At 38.4% G+C, this 25,090-nt stretch overlaps 1 protein-coding gene across 1 annotated transcript in view; it reads left to right on the top strand.

Moving 5' to 3' along the window:
* LOC108942319 (glypican-5-like) overlaps positions 1-4,774 on the top strand; it is a 129,482-nt gene extending 124,708 nt beyond the window's left edge. The window contains exon 8 of the mRNA XM_018765585.2: positions 2,647-4,774. Within this exon, the coding sequence (XP_018621101.1) occupies positions 2,647-2,795 (149 nt within the window). The 3' untranslated portion in view covers positions 2,796-4,774. The remainder of the gene's footprint in view (positions 1-2,646) is intronic.
* Positions 4,775-25,090: the final 20,316 nt, after the last annotated feature.

Here is a 25,090-nt window from a genome sequence, read left to right as displayed (position 1 = left end):
CTCCACTCAATGTAAAGTCCTCCATGATGGAAATAAATACTTTACAAGGAGTATCAGAAATGAAAGGGCATAAGCACTGAAAGAAAGTATGACAAACAGCAAGGAGACGGAGTTGGGGAATCATAAACATGAATTCCTCAATAGGATACATAGGGACATTTGGTTAAAGGATTTAATTTCCAAACCGTTAAAGATTCAGAACAAACTAAAGCAAACAGTCTCTTTAGGTGAAATGCTCGGTACATTTGTTGAGGATAACTTTTCTCACAGGATCTTAAAAACAACTGAGACAGCTTTTGTGTAGTGGTACCAGAATAAGTGACCCTTTAATGCCATGTCTGTCACTGATATACTGCAGCTGTATATTCAGGCAGTGACCAGCTGGGCTCAATGTTCTCTTTGTTCTGGTTAATATTGTAAAAGAATCTGTTGGTTCAAGACAGCAGTTAAATTCACAGCTGCTTGCCATAGCTGAAACATTACTGGAGAAAGACCCCAATTCAATTACAGGAAGGTATTATGTGATAATTTGCCATGTAGAATGGACAGCTTATGTAGAGTGCCATGTTTCTTGGGTATTCATAAACAGAAAGAGGGAAAAAATCTCCTTCTGTCCTCCTATTCACGATTTTACAAATGTCGCCTATGTTTCAAAATGTTTTGGGGAATTGTATTTTGTCTTGAGCAATGGTGTTGCATTGATCTTCACCGAAGGTGCATCTTGAAGCTTCCATTGTTTGAACGAAACTATGAACATTACCTCTTTCTGCATATCCAGCTTTGCATCGCAGTCTTCTATGATTCATCCATGCTTTTACTGCACTAATTATTTCTATCATCAAAGTGCTTTGTGTTTCTTAACTGGCACAAAGCATAATATGTAATGTATACATTTGAATGTAATGTATACAAGTGAAAAACTTTTGACAAATTTGGTGAATTGGCACAAAGGACCAATTACATAGATTTAGAGGAAAGGTTGTTCATCCCACACTTGTCCATTCAGGTACATGCCTTATGCAGCTGATTAAAGTTAGCTTTTACATTTTTTATGTTCAAAACTTTCACAAAAGCTATTGATAGAATAAAAAAAAAAGAAAAAAATCTATATCACTCAAATGCCCAAGCAAGATTTTGTTTGTATCTCCTGAATTAACTGCTTTCAGAAGGAATATGGACAAACAAGGCCCGCTGGAGAAGGTCTGTGGTGCCATGGTGTCTGCTTGTAATGCACTGAGAGCCGGCGCAGAAACAATCAGTGTTCGTTCGCGGATCCTCACATGCCAATCATTTGTATTCTTTAGCAGGTCTGCACTGAAACAGCGGGACAAGTCGGGAAAGTGGGGGGGAGTGGGACTCTGTAGGTGGGGCCTAATGTGTTTACTTTCCCCCTAATGGACTCTGACACATGTCTCGGAGGGCCTGATGGTTATTATCAACACAGAACCGTACTTGGGCAAGGATATGTACATTCTTGGGTGCTTTGTATATCAGATTACTGTCAGGAAGTGTGGAATACATTTATGAAGAACATGGTGAACTTTGTATTTATACAGTTTTGAAAAACTTGTGGATTTCTGTATTCAGATGCTAAACTGAGTGTTGTGAGAACATGACTAATTACCTTGGCAGAGGTAGCTAAAGGCATAATTCAATACACATTCTTATTTTATTGGTTCCTTTGTTATTTGTTGCAATGATTGCAAAATACACCTTTTACTCATAGATAAAGCTAAAGTAAGAAGTATTGCTCTTTAAATAAAGTGCTGGTTTCTTGTGATTACTGGAATGTCAACAAATTTAGAAAAATGTTTTCTTTTTTTTTTGTAGGTTAATGGTTTATTTTTCATAATATTTTTTTGAGTACATCACCAGATAATATTCAGACAAAGCACAATGTCATCTGACTTTATGGACGATAACTAAGTATTGCAGAAAGAGTTATTAAACTGGCACAGGGGCAATTTTTACAGTGGGTATTAGAAGAAGGTGCAAAGGATTCCAAGAACGCACCACCACACTGTACCTTAAGGGACTGAAACTCGTAAGTAGTACTTTCTATTTATAATTAGAAGCTATCAGCTATATATGGATTTTCTCTTCATTTGCACTGATTAAGATTTTAAAATGGATCTTATTAAGAACTGTAAATAATTTACTAGTTATTGGGTATGTGGTTTTGAAGGCAGTCCTCACATCCTCACATCTGAGTAGATACTGTTACACTGGAGGCATTACAGAGGTAATGCTTTATTAATATAGGGGTAATAAAGGACAGCACAATATTATTTACTTTACTGCTTATGACACTGGCTGTTTCAATAAGGGACACTTTCAATTAATGTAAAAGTGTTTTCACTGCTATAAAAAATAGCTATGCTAGTCCTGACAAGCCATATAAAAGGAACATCTGGTAAATATTAAATCTGTCAAAAATGCCAACAGATATTGCATTTAAAAAATCCCGAGAAAAAATGTTGAGCATTTCTGGCACAACAACGAGGAATGCAACCAGAAAATGCATTGCGTGTCTCTGAGAAAACACGTGAGACGGGTTCGTGCGCTCCCTCAGACAGACGACTGTGTATTTCCCAAATGCTGAACATGAGCATTGCCTTCATTTCCTTGTGCTCTTTTTCTTGACAGGGACCCCGGAGAAGGTGAACGATCAGAGCAGGCATGGCCAACCAGCACAAACACTGGAAGCAACGCATAAGTCCAGGGGCAGAGCCACAGCCCCGCTCAGCCTGTTGGCCCTCGGTATGATGGGCGTTCTCACTCAGCTGTGGCCCTGATGCTGGTACCGTGGCCATGGGACATTTTGTTTGCGTCTGGAAATAAGAAATGCTCCACAGTGATAAAGAAAATTTGTGGGAGTTCTAAGCCTTGAAAAGGATCTTGCCGATTTGCAAGTATGGGGTGGTGGCAGACGCAAAAAGGAGCTGCAGAATCCTCTTTCGCTGTACAAAATGTAGCATACATTCTTCACCAACTCTACAACCTATAACATCTTCGGTGTTGATATTTAAAAATCTTTTTATTTTCCTAGTATATTTAAAAGTAAGAGATGCTCTATAAGAATAATACACTGAAAACAGACTGAAAAACAGATATTATAAATATCACAGTTTCCTTAGTCTGCTTTTTGTCTTATGTAACGCCACAATGTAATGCAAAAAGTATACATTATGGAATTATTAACACTGTTAAATATATAGCTTTCCAAAATATTTTGTATGTATTCTGAAATTATGCTCTGACCTAGTTTTTATTGTCACAGCTGCTAGCATAGTGGTTAGAGCTGTTGTCTTTGGACCCCAAAGTTGCAGGTATGACTCGCCACCTCCAGCTATAATACCCTGAGCGGGCTCCTTGCCCTAAGTTGCCCAGCTGCATAAATAGGAAAATAACTATATATAACATAACATTGTAAGTTGCTTTGGCAAATGCATTAGCTAAATGAATAAATATAACTGTCTCCGGAGTAAAATAGTACATAGGTTGATAAAATATCCCAGAAACTCTTTCCTATAATATTTGCCAGAGGTTGTTTTGTTGTGAGTCTTTTTTAATTTATCTAAATTCTCCCATCACTTTTACAAACTGACTTGGCTCCCTGCAGCACTCCAGAATTCTCTCTGCAGATCTGCTAAAGAAATTTACATTTACATTTATTTACTTAGCAGACGTTTTTCTCCAAAGTGACTTCCAATGAACTCTATGTAGTGTTATCAGCCCACACACCTTATTTACGAAGGTGAAAATTACTTTCTTTGCTCAGCAGAAGTCCTGCAACACTTTGCAACTGAAGAAGTTTGCCTCTTCATTATCAAGAACACACATACCGTATACAGGGAGCAGAATAAGTGCTGGGACAATCAAGTAAAATTGTTACAACTAGTGTTTCAGATCAAAATAATTTCAGTCAAATTAAAGTTTTGTGCAGTACTTTATCACATAACCCTTACAGGTCTGTGACCCATGGGCATCACTGGACTTGAGATGCTCTGTCACACTCCCAGTCTCCTCCAGTTGTTGCCTGTTTTGGGGGTTTTATGACTTTGTGACAAGTGAAATGGACACGTCAGTTGGATTTTAAACAACAGACCGACTTGGCCAGTTTTAAACTTTCTGCTTTTGCTTCTCTATGAACTACTTGGTTAAGTGTGCAGTACAGAACTGGGGGTGAATATATTGCTCAACATATGCACCTATTCTGCAAAGGCGGAAGGTTGCATTACCACTGATTTATTCACAAGCATCACCCTTCTGCTCTGGTTTCACCATATTGCACACATTATAGGTAATACTTTAGGCAATAAAACGATTAATTTTAAAGCATATTGAGTAATACCACTCTTGCTAAATATTTTATGTAGTGTAGAATGCCTGGATGGTTTTAGGCAACATTGTGAGTTGGCAGACTGTTAAATACGTGAAATACCACTGGTACTTAAGGAGTGAAGAATTCACGTAAGTATCAGTTAGAAGCCAACCACCCATGTTCAGTAAATTCAGAAACCCTCAACTTTAAACCATTGTTTAAACAAGTCTCAGTAAAGAAGCCAGAAAAATAATTGCTGAAAGACACATTGTCAATGCTCAGCTGTGTGTTTTCACCCTGAGCACCGCAAGGCAAACAAATAAGACAGGGATAAGGAAAATATTACAAATATCAGCAGGCTTCAAAGTTTCATCTCTGCATTTAGTTGAGGCTTTTCTCCAAAGCAACCTCCAACTCTTTACTCCTTTTTTTTACTGGAACAATTTAGGGTAAATACCTTGCACAAGGGCACTTCAGCTGGGATTCAAGCCTGCAACCTTTAGATTCAATGGCAGCAGCTCTAACCACTGTACTACCAGTTGCTCCATGTTGAGGATATCAGTGGCTGCAGGAATGTTCCTGCTCTGTTGCATTTTTGTCATATCACACCAGTCTGGTGATGCTGTGCACTCTATTAGGATTTTTGTGTACTTTGTCCTCCTGGGTTCATTTTCACAGTTGCGTTAATCCAACACAGACAGCATCTTCCTGTCCACTTTCACTGGCACTCTGCATGGACCAAGCTACTTGGTCAGCTTAGGCTGAAAAATAAATGTGGTGAAAGGTGATTAGGAGGGAGAGAACACACATGGTTTCCAGGGAGACTGGGCAATAACAAACATCACACTGCGATACCGAGTCACACGCTCCCCTGAGTCATTCCCATGAGGAATTCTTTCAAAACAAAATCATTGCTGGCTCCAGAAATAAATATTAGTGACTTTGTCGTTGCAGGCTGTGTCAGCTATGTGTTTTAATTGGAGGAGCATATTGAAGTTTTTACTATTTGAAGACTGCACTGTGGCTTATTTATGTTGTACTGCAGAAATGGCTGACTAACATTTTCTAATTCTGTGCAATAAATAAATTCTTGTTTTTGGTGTCTGGTAATTAGTGTTTTTTTGCTGTGTGCAGATATACCAACTATTTGCCATCCAAGCATGGTACTCATTTTGAGTCCATTTCATACATTTTATTTTGTACCGTAAATTACATGCGTATGTTAAAAATATCTATTACTGTTGTCTCATTTTAACAGGACAAACATAAAATGAACAGTACGGATGTCATTCTGTATATGGCTTGATAATGATATTATACACACACACACACACATCTTCAGAACCGCTTGTCCCATACGGGGTCACGGGGAACCGGAGCCTACCCAGTAACACAGGGCGTAAGGCCAGAGGGGGAGGGGACACACCCAGGATGGGACGCCAGTCCGTCGCAAGGCACCCCAAGTGGGACTCGAATCCCAGACCCACCGGAGAGCAGGACCGTGGTTCAACCCACTGCGCTACCGCGCCCCCCGCTAATGATATTATACTATGGGTTAATTTTGACCATTTGTTGTCGATTTCAGGGCAATCCTTGATTATCTTTGAAATCCCTCCTTTGCATTTCTGTCTTCAAGTGGTGGCAAGTAGCACCCATTTCAACGCCATGCTTCCAGTTTGTAGGCTTCACATGGCATTTTTGTTGAAGGCTTCACTGGTTCACTTATTACATTCATTCATTTTACTACTCCTGTTTTTGAAAATCCCACATGTTGAGAGGAGCAGGGCATGGCTGCCTGAAAAGGTTGTATTCTGAGACTCCAAAACCAGTGCAGGATCAATTTACCCTTTTAAATTAACATTTATATTTATAAATTAAATTTAAACCTTATCTATTTATAATTTTTACCTATTTAATTCTGTATGGCCTTTGATTAACAGCTTTTAGATTTGCAAATCACAAAAAAAAAAAAATTCATTGTAAATCGAGTTTATTTTCTTGTGATAAGACTTCTACTGAAAATATGTAAGCATATATACTCTTGGTCCACTTCTACAGCTGCAGCTGATTCACGTCCCTCGTCTATCTTCGCACCCAGAAAAATAACCCCTGTTCCAGCAGAAGAGGGGTCAACTGTGCAGACTGACCTATAATATATTAATGCGGAAGGGATATATGAAAGATTATCTTGGAATAATTTCTCAGGATGGGAAGTGACAAATCACCCAGAGCTGTTTGCTAAATTGAGAGGCCCAGTTGCTGGATTGTAAGTCCCCTGGACCATGTCCAGGAGTACAAGGTTAAGTCTCTCACCTGTCCAGAGCTCTGCAAAGCCTCATTTCACAATTGCACAGTGCACAGGGCATTTTCTGGAGTTCTCAGGTGAACCCCAGAAATGGTCACTTTTAGTGTCCAAGTGTCTTCTCACAGTTCTTTATCTATTTAAAACAAATGTGCTCTAAATTCATCCCCAGAGGCTGGGTGTGCCTCTCAAGCTGCCTTTGAAGGGACATCATATTCTAGCTTGCACTGATAATTTGGACAGGAAATTCTGCAGTGTGAATCTCGTGCTCATTTAAAACTCTGTTTTTTGAAATGTATATATTTTTTCCAAATATGGACCTCACAGACTGGTATTTCAAAAGACAGTTCGGAGATAACACTGGGCAGATGCTGTCATGCCATTTTTTCCAGTTAACACAAACAGAATTCCGCAATCGTTGAGCTGATTAATGCCTATAATTCATTATTAGGAAAGGAATAAAAGTGAAATATAAACTAAGGCAGACATCTAAACATCAGAATCAAAAGTGGTTCTTTTGTTTCACTAGCATCACCAGACACAGCTATGTTAAATTATAATATCTAATTTAAAAATCGAGACTTTTGTTAGAGCTTTGTTACCATTTGTAACTTGTTTATTCTAGCATATCTGTACCCATTTTAATTCTTCAAGGAATTAAGCCATTTTAGTTTCCTTTGGAGTTATAAAAGTGGTCAAAACAAGGCATGGCAATTGTGACTTTGACTGGTTTTTTTTAACCTACTGTGAAAATTGGTTCAATTTAACTTTGGCTCTGCATTCAAAAGTTTGGTTTGCAGATCCCACTCCAATACATCCTGACAAGCTTCACCCCCTGCAGAGAACTTCCCGGTGTGCTGTTAATCAGTGCAGCTTTGTAAAAAAAAAAAAAAAAAATAGTCATACTCAGAACACATTGTTGGGTGGGTGTAGTTAGTGCTCCTCTGTGGGGAGTGAGGTGACAAAGACCTGAGTAATTGCCCACACCTGCTGATTGAACAACACACTGATTTATTTTTATTTGTGAATTTTTTTGCAAAAAAATCTATATCTATCTATCTATCTATCTATCTATCTATCTATCTATCTATACTGGTTGGTTTGTAACTGACATCAGCTGGGATATATTTTGAAATAATTTGCTTATATGCAAAACAAGGACAAGTACAAAACATTTCACAAGTTTTACTTTATTTGGTTTCAGCCATCCAAGCAACCCCCTCCCTCATCTCCCAGAAGCCAATATTTGTGGATGAGAGTTAATAATTAAAGATGCTTAGATTCACAGAGAAGAAACATGGCTCTCATTGCTCTGGTATGATTTATACTTCTACCCCCCCATCATCCCATCTGCCTAAAGTGGTTCCAGCCATTGATGAGCTGACAGCTGAAGAGGGTTTACAGGATCACTCCAGGGCAGCCTGTTGGGACTTTAAGAATGAACGCCGAACTCTGCTTCACCTTATTGATTCAATAGAAAATAAGGTGGTGTATGCATAATGTCTGAGTTATTCATTATGCACACATTTATTTTTTTTTTTTTTTTACATTTCTCCTGGCAGTGTGGACATTAGGGTAATGTCAGTTTTGTAGTTTTGGGAATCTCTAGCTGTTTTAAAGACATTTTTGTATTACTGGAACCAGGTGTAGCATGAGGTGCATTGCTGAGGATCATGAGTTCATTGTGTCCACATAGCCCTGACAGTGTCTCTACAGTATGTGTTAACATAGTCTGTGATGTAGCCATTGTTCCACTGAAGGTCTGAGAAACTCCTGTAAAGTGTCCTTCATCATTTCCCAGAACAGTAGGGTAGGAACATTACAGCAGTACATACAAGTCATACAACAGTCTGTGCAGTGCCAAATATGGTAGTGTGGCAGAGCAGCTTGCTTCTTGCTTACATTACATTCATTCTTTTAGCTGATGCTTTTCTCCAAAGCAACTTATAGTGTTAAGTTGCCTACAGTTTTTACCCATTTATACAGCTGGCTAATTTTACTGAAGCAATTTAGGGTAAGTACCTTGCTCAAAGGTACTACAGCTGGAGGTGGGATTTGAACCTGTGACCTGTCCAAAGACGGCAGCTCAAACAACTGCACTTCCAGCTACCCAAAGAACATACGTATAGGCATGTATAAAACCAAGCAGGTTAAACATAATTAAGTACCGTAAATGGTAGCGCACCTTTATGGAACAACAAAAATGCCAGATAAAATTTATGGGTGAATATATGAATTGTGTTTAAAATGTAAAGTGGTTAATGCTAGTTCACAAACCACGAGTTGTATTACTTGGTACAAAAATGAAACAAGGAAAGAAAGAATACTGCTGGGTTATGAAATCTTTTATACAACTTCTCATTGGCAAAGGTAATGCTCTGAATTGCAGGGTGGAAATATAATAATAAACGGTGTCCTGACTGTTTCATGTCCTTGCTTGTTTAAATGTAAACAACTACTTTAAATTTTGGCATTACAATATGGATTTTTTTTTCCCCAATGTTCAATCAAAGTTTCAGAAAAAAAAAAAAAGACATTTGACTTAACTGTGAAATGAACTAGTTTCATGGGGACATGGTGTTTAAAAGATGGCTTAGCTCCCTTCCATCCTGGTGGCTGAGCTGCTTGAAGCGATTTGTTGGTGAGGTCTGGAGACTTCTTCTGAAGAGTGATAGCTAGTCATTTTTATGAATGTTTTTGAAAATATGTTAAGTGTGGATTATGTGGTGGATATATGATGTGTTTGTTCCCCTAACCCAAAGTCTAATCCTATTTTTTTTTTTTTTTAAACTTTGTCTCTGTACACGTATCTAAACAGCAGTAAACGACTGTACTTAATACACTTAATATACGTAAGTCCACATGTATCTACCCATCTTCTGTGTCCAAGTCCTCTCTTGTTTAGACATATCATATTGAGCAAAACATAACTGTTGGTGTAGCAACTGTATTAAATATGAGGGTCTTTCTGAGGACTAGTAATGAAATAAACATTAAAGATGTCTTGTCTTAAAGTGTCTTATGCACATAAATATTTCAGATTCAATGGTTGAAGTTCATATTTTATCCAGTGATGCCACTGTCCATTTAGTAACAAACTTTGTGAGGCAATTGAAAAAAACCGAATTTTTTTAAGCCTCACTGCAGAGGCAGCACGGTGGAGCAGCCACAGCACATGGACTGCTTGGGCATTGGTTTGAATCTGACTCAGTCTGAGTAGGTTTTGCTCCATTTTCCCCCCACATTCCATAGAGATTGGTGATACTAAATTTCCTGTAGTGTGTGAATGGGTGAGTGTGTGTGTATGTTATGTAGCTACCCTGAGATGAAAAGACATTCGGTCCCTGACCGCCCCCCCCCCCTTTAAGCCATGTGCCCAGTGATTCTGTCACAGGCTCTGGACCACCGCGACCCAGACCAGGATAACTGGTTGGTGAAAGTGAATGATCCATCCAATCATCCATCCATCCATCTTCTTGCCCGCTTGTCCTACAAGGGTCGCAGTGGCAACAGGGAGAGCAGAGAGGCCCGGGTGCCCCGTACCTCGCAACTTTCTCCAGCTCAACCCAAGGGGTCCCCAGCTGTTCCCAGGCCAACTGGGAGATATAATCCCTCCAGCGGGTCCCGGGCCGACCTCAGGGTCTCGTCCCAGTTGGCCGTGCCTGGTATACTTCCAAAGGGAGGTGCCCATGGGGCATCCTTACCAGATACCCGAACCACTTCAACTGGCTCCTCTTAATGTGGAGGAGTAGCAGCTCTACTCTGAGTTCCCCCGGATGGCCAAACTCGTCACCCTGTCACAAAGAGTGAGTCCCACCACCCTGCGGAGAAAACTCATTTCCGCCACTTGTATCCGTGATCTTATTCTTTCGGTCATTACCCAGAGTTCATGACCATAAGAGTATAGCAAAAAGCTGATCACAAAAACCAGCAGGAGGGGATGAATTTGTTTTACATAATTTCATGTATTGAGCAATATTTTTAATCAACTTGAGTACTTTCCTTTTCTATTGTATTTTCACTGCTTCATGTGCATCTGGCTCCCACAGGAAAAAAAAATCAGCATAACATATAATATCTTTAATTTCTGCAATTCTTTAACCTACGCGAGAGAGCACTCTCCTTGTCTAGAGCCCTCAAAACACAGTCGCTTTAAGAAAAAAAAGCATTTAGAAGTCAAAACCTAGAGTTGGACTGCAGGCGGAAAATTTCTCAGGGAGTTACTATAATAGATTTTGGGTGCACAGCATTGAAAGAAATTAAGTATTTGGGTAACCGAGTAGCCATTGAAACAGAAATCCAAACAGTGTTCTGTCCACTTTGACATCATTCATTAAAATATTCTTTTGAAAAAGGATTCAAGTGGTTCTTTTATGTGTAAAAGTGTCCCTGGATAAAGATGACAAATCACCCTCATGAGACAAATGTGTTATTCACATGTCTACAAGGTTTCGGGGCATATTTGTCCCTACTTTCATTAATAAGTAAAGCTTATCTTTGAAATGACAAAATACCCATTATGGTTTAACAATTGTGATTTTAGCCAGAAGTCAAGTTCATGCATATTCTGATTACCGCAGTGTTCATATATGTATATATATATATATATATATATATATATATATATATACAATTCAATGGTTTTAATGTTTTTTTTTTTAAAATGTGTTTTTACCCGTTCAGGGGGGTGCGGTGGCTCAGTGGGTTGGACCGCAGTCCTGCTCTCGGGTGAGTCTGGGGTTCGAGTCCCACTTGGGGTGCCTTGCGGCGGACTGGCGTCCCGTCCTGGGTGTGTCCCCTTCCCCCTCCGGCCTTACGCCCTGTGTTGCCGGGTAGGCTTCTGTTCCCCATGACCCTGTAAGGGACAAGCGGTTCTGAAAATGTGTGTGTGTATACAATTCAATGGTTTTAATGTTTGTTTTTTTTTAAATGTGTTTTTACCCATTCAGGGGGTTGTGGTGGCGCAGTGGGTTGGACCAGGTCCTGCTCTCCGGTGGGTCTGGGGTTCGAGTCCCGCTTGGGTGCCTTGCGACGCCCTGGCGTCCCATCCTGGGTGTGTCCCCTCCCCCTCCAGCCTTATGCCCTGAGTTGCTGGGTTAGGCTCTGGTTCCCCATGACCCTGTAGGGGACAAGCAGTTCAGAACGTGTGTGTGTGTTTTTACCTCCCCCCACTGGAAGGGTAACATTTTTGTATTTTTTCATTAATTTTCCTTTTTAAACTGTCATGCAGTAGCTTAGTGACTCCAGCAAAGGGTCTTTGACTGCATTCTCTTGCTTTCTGTCAGTGAAATTCCAAGATGAATGAGGCACTTAAATGACCAATTAAAAAGCAATACATTAACCACCAAAACAACAAGCTATGTCCAAAAAAGCAGAGACACAGCAGCATTAAGAAGACACCGTCCTGGTGAGTAGTTTGTGATGATGTCCCATCTGTCGTCTTGCAGAGCTTGATTTTAATAGAATCCTTTAGAGATCAATTTTCTTTGTCTGCTGCTAAGTCATTATTCATGGACAAGTCATTGCTGCCTTTCCATTGGATTTTTTAAACTGCAGTTGAGGAGATTATGGGTAACTGTAGGAAAGAAGGTAAAGCATATGTCATTGTTTTCGACTGTCCTCAATTCAGTGCAAGACATATTAGTCATTATGCCGATGGAGCTTGAGTGTTTTTGCTTCTTAATAAAACTGAAGCTGTAGTTCTGAATCTAGCTTAGTCTGTGTGGAGTTTGCATAATATCCCCGTTCACATGGGTTTCCTCCCACAGTCCAGACACATGAGCTTCATGTGTATTGGTGACTCTAAATTGCCTGCAGTGTGTGACTGTGCATGTAAATGAGGCTACCCTGTGATGGACTGGCACCCTGTCCAGTGTGTACTGTGAGTAATCTTGAACCCAAATCTAGGGCAGGCTTTGGACCGCTAAGACCCTAACTTGGACAAAGTTATCAGTAGTGTTGTCAGTGAGTGAGTAATACATTTGTAAAGATAAAGCAGTTGTTTGCTCATGTCTACATAACTTTGTGTGACTGTCTTCTTTGTTAATTTGTTTTTGTATTTTGACATGTAATATTTTTTGTTATGGGGGTGCGGTGGCGCAGTGGGTTGGACCACAGTCTCTGGTGGGTCTGGGGTTCGAGTCCTGCTTGGGGTGCCTTGTGACGGACTGGCATCCTGTCCTGGGTGTGTCCCCTCCCCCTCTGGCCTTGTGCCCTGTGTTGCCGGGTTGGCTCCGGTTCCCCGCGACCCCGTATGGGATAAGTGGTTCTGAAAATGTGTGTGTGCGTGTGTGCGTGTGTGCGTGCGTGCGTGCGTGCGTGCGTGCGTGCGTGCGTGTGTGTGTGTGTATTTTTTATTATTATTACCTCTTGTCATTTGGTGTTTTCAATCTGACTTGACAAGTTGAATGATATCATGAGGTGCTGTGGGACAGCTGATAGTGTACTGGTTAGTGCTACTGCCTTGGAGTCCAAAGGATGCAGGTTTGATCCCCACCTCTGGCTGTAGGACCCCTGAGCAAGGTACTTACCCTAAACTACTCCAGTAAAAACTGCCCACCTGTATAAATGGGTAAATCGGAGTAACCTTAACGTTTTTTATGCCTCTCTTTCTCCTAATGTAATGAGATGTACGTCGCTTTGGAGAAAAGCATCTGATACATGAATAAATGTAATGTAAATGTAAATATTAGCTGCCAAGGTTCATTCTGCATTAACTACTCTTTTTTTTACAGATGAGCACAGGTGGGCATGACCCTGCTGTCTAAGTAATAAGGTGAACACAAGGTTAGTGGGCATCCACAGAAGGTTTATTTTCTTCAGCAAACATCCCAGCGGTCTATCTACAGGTGCAGCTGTCCTAACAATGACTGTATACATACTTAGCTAGTGAACAACAGCAATAAACTCTCACTCTGTCTTTCTCTGTCTCTTTTCCCTTCCATCCACTTTTCATTTAAAGAACAACAGAGAAATAGCTCGATAATATAACATTTTGAAGACACCGCAATTCCTTGCTTCTTCATCTTAATTTAGGGAGCAACCTAAAAGAATCTATCTGCTTGTACAATCCATATTCAAATGAACTCATCCTGTCAGTACTTAAAGAACTCCAACTCCCACAATTCCTCTTTTGCCATCAGCTTCCATTTTACCCAAGATAAGGCAGCCGTTTCTTCCTCCCTGTAAACAGCACATTTCCGCAGACATGTTCACAATTACAATATTCATATTCTGTAACGTGATACCATTTTATATTTTCTATCACTTTCTTTTTATTTTTACATATTCTTAGAAACAGCAAGCCATTAAAGTGGAGATTTGAAAAAGTGAATGTAGTCTGAATTATCACAAGACAGAAATAAATCCAATATATCTCTCATTGTTCTGATGATAGTGAAAAAAATTCCCCTTATTTTATGGCTTTTAAACAGGTAGAGAAAAGGATTTACATTAACTAAAAATCTGTTGGAAAAAACCTGCACAATGATCACCCAGTTTTCACAGGAAAAAAGAACGGTAAAATGAAGCTATTTGGAACAGTGCAGTTTTGCAGAACCCTGGGAAAGAGTCTTATCCATGAGCTCCAGCACCAGGGATTTCAAGGCTCACAAATGCAAAATCCTTAATATTTTGTGTTGTTGAAATGTAGGCTACTTCCATTTGCTACAGTAATTAAAACTACTAATCTTCAACGTATCTATTAGCGGTGAGGTGCTGTAATGCGTGTAGAACATCCACTCATCCATTTTCAGTAACTGCTCATCCACTGAGGTTTGCAATGATCCATAGCCTTTCCTGGGAGACATAGCATATAAGGCAGGATGTGCTTTGAATGGAGAGCTGGTCCGCTGTGGAACTCTGGTGAAGACATACAAAAGGGATGTTGAGGTCTGCCACTTCACCTGAACAGTAGCACCTTTGGAAGGTGGGAGGAAATGCAAAAAAGATATATAAAAGGGGAAGATGAACTGACACTGCTTGACCCTGGTGCGGAGCAGTGAGGTGATGTTACTACCTGCTGAACCCTTTTCTCTCCTCTGTGTGGTGGAAATCACTTTTTTGTTTTTTCATTTTTACATTTTCATTTATTCATTTTCAGAACAAAGAACCGTACTGAGCAAAGGGGCCTTCCATGTATGACTAGAGCAAACTGAGATTATGCATGCACATACATTCAGTAATGCAATGTAAAATAAATAGTGCCACAGTATCAGTAAATCACATTTTTTCTTTTTTTTTTGGATATTGTACCTGCTGTTTTAAATTCAGTTGATCTTCAGATGAAATCTTTGCGTGTGATACATGGACCAAGCCTGTTCTCTGCTAAGCAAAATATTTCAATATTGTAACACTTTACATACATGATAGCACATCAGACTTGTTTTAAAACAGTCATAGTAATAGCATTTTGTTGAGATAATTCCAAGGTTTCTTGGTTAGCTTTTAGAAGTTTCGAAGTTTGCTGTGTCATGGAAGAAGAATGTGTTATAAAGCGTATTTGTTTAAATATCTGAACATAATTGAAAAAGAAAAAATCGTATGCATATTAAAATATATTTTTAAAAATTAAATACATCAGTTGTCAAATAAATCGTAGGGGGGAACATTCAGCTATACATGTAATGTTCTGCAGTTTTCTGATGTTTCAGTATGAGATTACACAGTAACACATGCGAAGACAGTAAAATAGTTCTTACGTTGGATTGCACTTTTCCTAGGTCACTTGGGTTTTTCAGATGGAATAAATTCAGTCCTCTGTTTACCTTGAGCCATCCACTGTAAATGAGGACAGCAGTTGTGCTGAAGTGATGCATTGGCCGAAATTCCACAGTCGAAAAGCAAGTCTCCTTCTGGGAAATGCTCCTGGGAAATTACAAAGCTTTTCAACAAAAATGATAGTTCCAGCCCATAATCCCTTAATTCTTCAATAATAAAGTTTTTTTTTTCCAAGAAAATTAATAAATCCCATATCCGTATTTGCCTTCGCATGAAAGAAAACACCACACACGCACATTATTGGCTCTACAGAGGCAAGACCAGATGCAAAAGCAATTCCATAAGCACTAAACCCAAATCACCCTCATACTTTTTTTTTATCCCAGTAGCGCAGCTGACCACAGGAAATTGATAAAGATACTTTCTGCTCTACCACTGGCATGCTAGCTATTCAGTTTGTTTAACTGGTAGCAGAGCAACAGTGTTCACACTTGAATTGTTCACATAGCCACTGAAAATGCAGACCCTTTTGAAAATACACTGCTTTTTTTATTATTATTTTAAAGCATGTGGAAGTAAGTCTGGCCTTAGATCTTTAATTTTTTTTTTTTTTTTTTTGCATCACAGGGTCACTTAAAATTATTTTGTTGCTTAGTTAAGAGTTTAGTCAGAAGCAACATAAAATTTTACACATTCATTCATCTACATTTTGACTGCAGCAATTCAAGTTAAGCACCTTTCTCAGGGGTACAACAATTATTTCATCCTTCAAAATCATAACTGTGTATTTACAATGTGTACTTTAAACTTTTCTTATTATATTGGGATATTGAAGTTCTGTGAATTTTTCACTGAACTTTAAAGTCAGCCTGAACATTTTGCCTGAGAAACATCTCAGATATTAATGTTAAATGAACTTCTGTATATTTTAAGTTGAAAATCACATTGGATAAAACTGTCTGTCAAGTGTATAAATGTAAATTTGATTGTTTTCTTGTCATTAGACCAGTGTTAATTCATCAACAGTCCCTGTGTTTGAAATGGGATGCTTTACAACTGTGCCGCCCTATGGTGTCATACTGGATGAGCAAGTTCTGGAATCATTGTTGTGACACACATCATTTAAATGAGGCCGTTCATCTAGAGAACACACTGTCCTGGGGGGGGAAGGTGAACCTGATCTCCCTCAGAACTTTTTTGTCTTTCACAAACTGATACATGGGACTTTCAGCCTAATGAAGTTAGTAAACTCCAGTGGGGATAGAAATTGAAAACGGGATTCAGATTTAATTTTATTTCAGACCTCATATTTTCAAGGGACTCTCTTTTGTCTCCTATGCAATTATTCTATTAGTTGTAAGTCATATATCAATTACAATTAGCCAGAATGCAGGCCCACTGGAGACTAGTTACACTTTTCTGTCTGAGAATAATACTTTTACTGTCTTATTATCTATTTAACTTTAATATCTATGCTTTGAATTGATTAGAAATACAATAATGTCCAAGCTACAATTTACTGGAATAATATGCAGTATGTTATAATGGTCTTTCTTCAATACCGAAACAAAGCAAGGAGGGAAAAATCCTGCCATGATTTTGATGGGCCATTGTGAAATTTCCATTGATTAAAGGGAGTAATTGCCAAGAACCAATAAATTTCAGTACTGCAGGGTTCCAGAACCCTCTCAGTTGAGCTGAAGCAGGGGTGCCTTGAAGTACAGCCTACACAACACTTTTTAATTCTTTTCAACAAACTCTTATTTACTTATCTTCTTCTTCCTTTGTCCCAGGTCATTACTCCTTTTCCTAAAATCTCTGTGGAGGGAAGACATGCTTTATTGGAGAAATGCCCGGAAAGGGTGGTTGGCACAAGAATCAGGTAAGTGAGAAGTGAAAAGGAATAATTGAAAAGCACACTGTCAGATCGGTGCTCCATGGTAACATGGAGATGATACAACCAACAGAGTATATGGGAAAATTTACCAACATGAAAGAATTCTGTTCAGAGTTGTAATCAAAACTTTCTGCAATGCAATGGAATGAACGTGAGAAATATATGGTGTAAGATTCCATAGAAGTAGTAGTATGAAACAAGGTTATGATCACTACGTTGTATTGCCTCGATCTCTTTAGGACATTTAGCTTTAAATGTTTTCCATTTTCACATCATGGGGGAACAGATAAAAGTTTTAAAGAACAATAGTTGCAATGATCATTACGAACTGTTCTAACAACACTGATGATATAGATATCACTATAACTATAAATCCATTAAGTAGTTAATGATAGTCATTGTAGTTACTGTCTACTTCTATTAGTTTATATTAAAATGATGACATTGTACAGCATTTTAAGATACTTTCTTGCTTCCACCCCACAGTTTTTTTTTTTTTTTTCCCCTTTAATAGTATTTTCTTCCGTTTTCACCAAGATTTCATTTTATGTGCAGTGCTGCATTATGCACTTGTGATATGTGGTGACAGTATAGTATCTGCACTGCAATACTTTGAAAAGGCATGTCTTTGATTTCACAAGCAAAGGGTTGAGTGCAGTTTCCCTTAAAGGTATTTTGCCAAAAATATGAAATGTAAAAGTAAAATTATTACAGTATCCTACATAGACACAGAACAGCCAAAAAAAATCCCACTCATGAAAACTGTTTGCTTTATTTCATTTTCTTGGACCTTTTCATTCTGCGTTAGGTTAATGATTTTTACAAACCCATTTCATCGATCAATCAGTTAATTAAGTAATTTCATCTTTGTTTTGTTAGTCTCAGCAGGTTTTAGGCTTACATAGTTTTCTTTTTTTTTTCTTTTTTTTTTGGCATGGGGTTTATAGTCAGTGTGGGCAAAAAACTATGCTACATCCTACTGGCAAAGAAGCACTGAAACCAGGATGGGAAGAATTAATTTCATTTGTATTTTCTGTCAGCAATATTTTTGGGTCCTAAACTAGGACAAATGCTTTATACATGGTTGAAAGAGAAATGTAACGGTGACAATGTCACTGCCTTCACAAACCATCAATCTTAAACAGAGAACATTTTCATTAAAAAATCACAACTTTTACCAGTTTACTTTTCTGTTTTTTTTTTTTTTTCACATCATCTTTTACCCGTTGGATCTGTTGTTATATCATCTTCAAGGAAAGAGGACTAAACGGCAAATAGGTCTGTGAAATTTTTAGTGTCACAAAATTAGACAGCCGTGACTGTGATGGAGGCCAAAGCACTCTGTTTTAGTTTTTGCAGCAGTTCTAAAAATGCCATCAGTTAAAATATAATTGTCAATTAGCAGCAGAAAGATGCCATTAAAAACAAGCAGAAAATCAAGACAGTTATACCAAAATCATAAAGAGTTGTCTTGGAACATGAATATCTGGGATAGCAAAAAATGAGGTGCAAATATTCCAGTGAGACCATGTTAAGCTAAATGTGGATCTTGCAAAGTCCATTCAAAGTCATGCAAATCATTAAGTTCCTTAATCATTTATTAAGTCATTGAGTCATTAATCACTGAGTCTGGGGTCCCACAGTGTCTTGTCTGCGGGGGCCAAGCTGTTCGGTGAGGGACCTGAGTGGTTCTGTGATGTCCAGTGCACCGGTCCTGGAAGGGTGGCCCTAGCCAGGCAACTTCCTTTATCCATTTCATTACTCCCTCTTTGCCATTTTCATTTTTCACGTGAACAGGTACTGCTAGGTCGCGCACGAGCACAGTAATATTTCTCTGAAGAGGAGCAGGGCTGGAGTCTCCACACCAGAAGAAGAAAGGAAAGGTCTTACACCTGGACAGAGACATGCCCTTAGAACACAGGACTTAGCATGTTCCTTTTGTCACTGCCACTGAATACTTTCTCTACATACCCCTCAAAACAATTAATCCCTTCAAGCAGATTATTTAAAAACTGGGGAATACCATTTAATGCTGCTGACACTACAAATGTTGGCTTTGCAATATATACAAAATATATTGACAAGCATATTTGCAGAAAACTGGACTCCAGACTGTCTGGGTACATGAAGATGTTCATCCTGAGTGTAGAGTCTAAGCATAGTTCATATGTGAGCCGTGTCATCAGCAGGAATTTTCTACGGACGAGGTCGAAGTCAAGTGAAATGTCTTGATTGGCCTTTCAAAGACAGCTTCCTAGAGCTTCGCTGAGCAATCTGAGATGTGACCGCAGTGCACCTTTGGTAAGAGGTCCATCACTACTCCAATCAGTACTTATGCTCCTACTTGGTTTTTGGACCAGTAGTGTGGAAAAATTAGTCACTGGCTGACCAAGGGCCGAATCGCATCGTGACAGGCAAGCTGCACTGATACTTCCCTCCAGGACCAACACTGGGAGGCAATCAGTCATTAGGGGAAGTCGAGTATAATTATGCAAAACACTTTTCCCAGGAATCGAAAATTAGGGAATTATTGCTGTGCTCAGTTTCAGAGAATGGGTTTGTAATATTTAACATGGCACAGCTTTGAAGTTTGTTACTGTACACTGTTTCTGTGGTTTCAGTGCTATCATGGGCCAAATATAGTATTTTGATTGTTGATTGTGGGGGGGACTCATATGTCATATATACTATGTATTCTCTGTAGTTTTCGTCAAATGTTATATAAAGTTGTATAAAGAATAGTCCAAGGGTCCCTGTACCTGGTTTTTTGTATCATTGCATTATTTTTTATAGAATATTTGTGTATCTTCTGAATAACAAGAGAACAAATTATAAATGAATAAATAAATAAATAAAATAAACACTAAAAAATGCCTCCAGACCTGGCTGAAATGTAACGCATTGGACAGCAGCAATAATTATTTCATGTGGAAAGCATTTCCCAGTGTGCACTACTCTCAATGAAGATATTCAAGTGGACAGCCACAGGATAAGGGTGTGAGCCTGTAAAATTGTAAATGGGAAGAGTTTTCTTGACACCTGAGAGCCTTCTCCAAGATTCCCTCAGCAACATTCTCCTTTATTTATTAAAACACATAAATAATGGTAGTGACAGGGAAGCAGATGTATGATAAATAATTCTGGTTTAGCACTGGGTTATGTTATAATATTCATGCTGTGAAAGAATACATCATCAGTCTCACCACTGAAGTTTTCGTCTTCAATATGAATAAATGAATATTTAATGGCCAAATCCCAGCAGTAACTTCACCTATTTAATTTCCTCACCAAAACTACAATAGTTGCCTACACAATAATTTTATAATTAGAACATTTTGCATCAAATATGAGGCATTCTCCCAATAACCTTATAAATCAGTTGGGAAAATGCTGCCACATTTTTTACAGACATTTTGTTTTCTGAAATCTGGAGTAGCATTACTGTTAAAGATTACATCTTTTGCTGCAATGTTGTGAGATAATCCTGCATTATTAGCGACAAATTATAACTGTAAACAATATTTGAAATACTGCATTTTCCCATCCAGTAATCTATATTTCAACATTCCTTTTGTATGTTATCATATATGCACCACTTCATGAGTATCTCATTAGGAATAAGTTGCTGTTTCAAGCAAATGAAATTTATGGAATGGATGAACAGAGGAACGTTATGAACATTCCAAGGTAATTAGGGAAAGTGAACTGCCTGTTAAGTATTATGATAACTAGCACTAGATACTGAGGTAAGTTGAGTTGTATGAGGTCATATATATATAAGAATACATCATCAGTGTGTCTATATATATATATATATATATATATATATGTGTGTGTGTGTGTGTGTGTGTGTGTACAGTACATATATGTATGTATACATATATAATACAGATAAATACGGATACATGTTCTTTCCTTTACATGATTGAAATTCCTCCAAAAAATAAAAGGCACTAAAATGATTTCTTCCAATTTATGTTATTCCACTGATTTAAAGAACTTGAAAAGACTTTCTTGTTAGATGCAGCTCTCAGTTTTTACAAAAGTGCAGGATAACTGGCTCAGCTGCCTAATCATTTCCGGGCATTTTGTAATTATCCCTTTTTGAGACAACAAATAACAAATAAAAAAGGAAAATGAAGAACCACCAGAAAACATCATACATTTTTGTTTCCACACTGCCAATTATGAAGTAACCCTTTCACCTTTGCTCATGCCATTACATCGCTTCTGCTGATGCAAAAAAGAACATTCTCCCTTTAATTCTATCCATTTTCATGATTTTGTGGAAAACTCACTGAAATTGGAGCCTGTATTGAGAAATTATGCGATTTTCTTGCGCAAAAATACGAAGCAATGTCCTAAATATTAGAATATCCATGCTTGTAGTGCTGCTGCCTTTGGAGTGAGAGCTTGCAGGTTTGCATCCCCCATCCAGCTGTAGTACCCTTGAGCAAGTTACCCTCAATTGCCTTAGTAAAAAAAATTCCAAATGGATAAGTAAAAAGTGTAGGTAGCTAAACAGTGTCAGTTGCTTTACAGTGCCAGCTAGATGAATAAATATGTAAGATAAATATATGTTTCTGCTCAAGGATTTTTCTGCTTAAGTATTTTAGCTCTTAAAATTATGAAGCTCAGCAACAAGAACCATACTTTAAAACTGGCCAAGCCACAGGGAACCTTGCTTCTGCCTGCTCTCGTTAGCACTGTCTCTTATTTTGAAAAGACATGTAAGTGTTCACAAAATTTCGTTCATTTTTGATTCAGTCTGAAGCGTCAACCACATGAAGCAATATCTGTGTATACGTTGTAAAAGCATCCAAATAAAATGTGTGATTGAAAAAAGAAAAAGAAAAAAAGCAGACAATTTTCTTCAGTTTTAAAATTAGGTAAGTGAAAATTTACATTATATACAGACCTTCTTCTTTTTAAAATACTAGCAAAAAACACTTCTAATGCCTGTTTAAATATATGTAACAAAAATGCTTCATCGTAATAACATTAGTGTCATTTAGTATCAGTTGTATCTGTTCAATTGTGCTAATTATGACACTGAATATGTTTAAAAACATAATCTTTTATATTCTAAATATTATTTTAAACTCTTTTTTTAACTTTTAATCTTGAACAATATTTTTTAAAAAGGAAATTATGTTTAATGAGTTTTTTAATTGAATTGTTTTGTCTATCACAACTTTACAACATGCCAGTTGCATCTAATTAAATTATATAGTACAATTCTGTCATCATTCATACTTTTCCACGTTCCAACAGGACATGGGGAAAAAAAAAAGTGCTTTTGTGTGCATCGTAAGTAAACTTTTTGACCAGTGCAACATAGCTAAAATTCTTGCACTCGTGCTTTAGTTGTACGTACCAAGCTTCCATTTTCCAGCTCTGTTCCCTTTTGTTGTCATGATAAGAGCATCGATGTGACCAAAGCCATTGAATGTAGCAAGGTTGTCTGAATATGAGACATTAACCTTCTCAGAAGTGGTCAGCAGCCTTTTGAAAAGCGGCCAGTGTTTTCTTAGTGGAGCCGTTTGGGTTAAGTACTTTACTCAAGGGTTCAATGCCTGGGAATCAAACTACCGGTGCAGTGTTCTAAGGTTTTTTGCCTTTTGCACTGATCTGTATTCTACACTGTGTCCATTTAGCAAATAAACCCTAGGCGTATTGTGACCCATTGAAAAATAATAACAATAGAAGCAGCTTTGTATTTGTTTTTTTTTATTTTTTCACATCCACTGTGTGACAATATTGTACAATCCGTTGCCAAGGGTCTTATTGAAGGCAGTCCCAGGTCAGGCCATTTTGGTAACTCACTGGAGAACAGCATACAAATTACACACACACTTCTTTGTTGAAAACCCTCATTATGCGTCTATATTATAGCCACAGTGTAAGTGAAGAGGGTTAGTGAGACTTGGCTTCTTGCTCTCAACCCAGATACATTGGTCATTTAATACCTATTAGAGAAGCTCACTGGGATGACTATCAGCCATCAGGAGAACACACTGAGATCAAGAGTCAGAGCGATTCACCTCGGTACTCCATCTGCACAACAGAACAAACAGTGTAGGGCACATTCAGTCCATTGAGACCTGAGCCACATGATTCCGCCGTGGCACTGATGTCAGTTTCCAAGTCTTCACTATGCCAAAGACAGAATGCTAATGCAGTTGTCCAGCAAAGTTCCAAAAGCAGCTGCAGGATCTGCCTCATCTGTTCCAGCGGGTTTTTGGCAGGATGCTCTCGGCACAAACTCCCAGAGAGGCTGTCTTGACGACGTTCAGCTGGAAGAAGAAGGTAAAGGTCAAAGGAATTGCCAGAACACTAGCCCATTGGGTCCTGCTGAACAAATGAAGAACAAGTCAATGCAATCTGGATTGCATGTGGTGACTTGGAAGGACAGCAACACTGTGCACTAGCTTTATGTCTGTCTTTACTGTTAATGAAGAGAAAGCTCAAGATGTTGGATAGCTCACCTGTAAGACTATATATACTGTAGGTATCACAACAAATCAGGCCACATCAGTTCAATGTTCTTCTGATCTCATAGGGCCTACACTTTTGCCCTATGACCATACATTTCAGATCTCTTGGAATTTGAATATCAGAGTCTCCTCTGAGTGAGAGGGAGGGGATCTGAAACAAAAATCTCACCAATGAAGCCAATGAATTAAATCACTGAAAATGCTGAATTTTCTTTATTCAGAATGAAGATTCAATGCCTTCAACATGGGCTAGGGCATCAATGGGTGTGACCTTCTTTGCATCAGTACGGGAACATCTTCAGATAACAGAAAATATTTTATTTTGTAAATGATGTTTTTGGTGAATCTCTGTGGTACAAGAGGTCAAGGTAGCTGCAAAAATTAAAACACCCATATTTTCTCTCTGGGGATACGCTTCGAACTATAAGAATCAAATTAAATTAACAGCATACAGTCCACTTAGTTTAATTATTCAAACCACACATCTGTAATGCGTTTGCTGAGCATAAAACATGACAGTGTCTGCTTGCATTAAAATCACTGAATAGCCTGTAATATGAAATGCTCATATTAAAAAAAAAAACTTAGCTGCAAGACACATGTGGAACAATAAATTTACATTTATTCAGCAGACAGTTTTCTCCAAAGCAATTTCCAATGAACTCTATGTAGTGTTACCAGCCCACACACCTTATTCACCAAGATGACTTACACTGCTAGATACACTTCTTACACTGGGTACCCAGGCACTGAGAGACAGCAGCACTACTCACTGTGCTACCGTGCCACACCTTATGGGGCCAGCAGGTATATGTGTATCATATACAGTATATACGATATTACAGTCCTTTTGCCTGGGGTGTGTTTACTGGCAGTTTTGTGGCAAAGGCAGTTGACATTTGTAAAACTGATAATAAAGTCCATCAGAACACCCTGTCACCAAAACGTTATTAAACTGAGAAAAGAAATTTTAAATAATTTTAGTGAAAAAGCGGCCACTCTAGACCGGATGGGACAAGAAATGCTTTCGGGATCAAAATAAAAGAAACATATTTTGACAAGCTGATAATGTTTCTAGTATAATAATATTAGTAGAAAAGTAAGATGCCCATTATACATATTAATACTCAGTTTTTGAGAATTGTTGCAGAACTGTTTTACTATGAAATGAAAAATGCAAATGTTGTTTGAAATATGTCAGTATTCTAATCTAACTTGTTTTGATATACTTTTTGCGTACCAGCACACTAGTTTTCTATAATCCTTCTCATTCTGGAAGATGGGAATCAGAGAACTTTGCTCATTACTCTGATTTTAACGTGCAATGTCTTTATTGCAGTGTTGCTTCGTAT

Source organism: Scleropages formosus, chromosome 14 (assembly GCF_900964775.1).
Source record: "Scleropages formosus chromosome 14, fSclFor1.1, whole genome shotgun sequence".
NCBI lineage: Eukaryota > Metazoa > Chordata > Actinopteri > Osteoglossiformes > Osteoglossidae > Scleropages > Scleropages formosus.
This window is presented reverse-complemented; position numbering and strand designations above follow the sequence as displayed.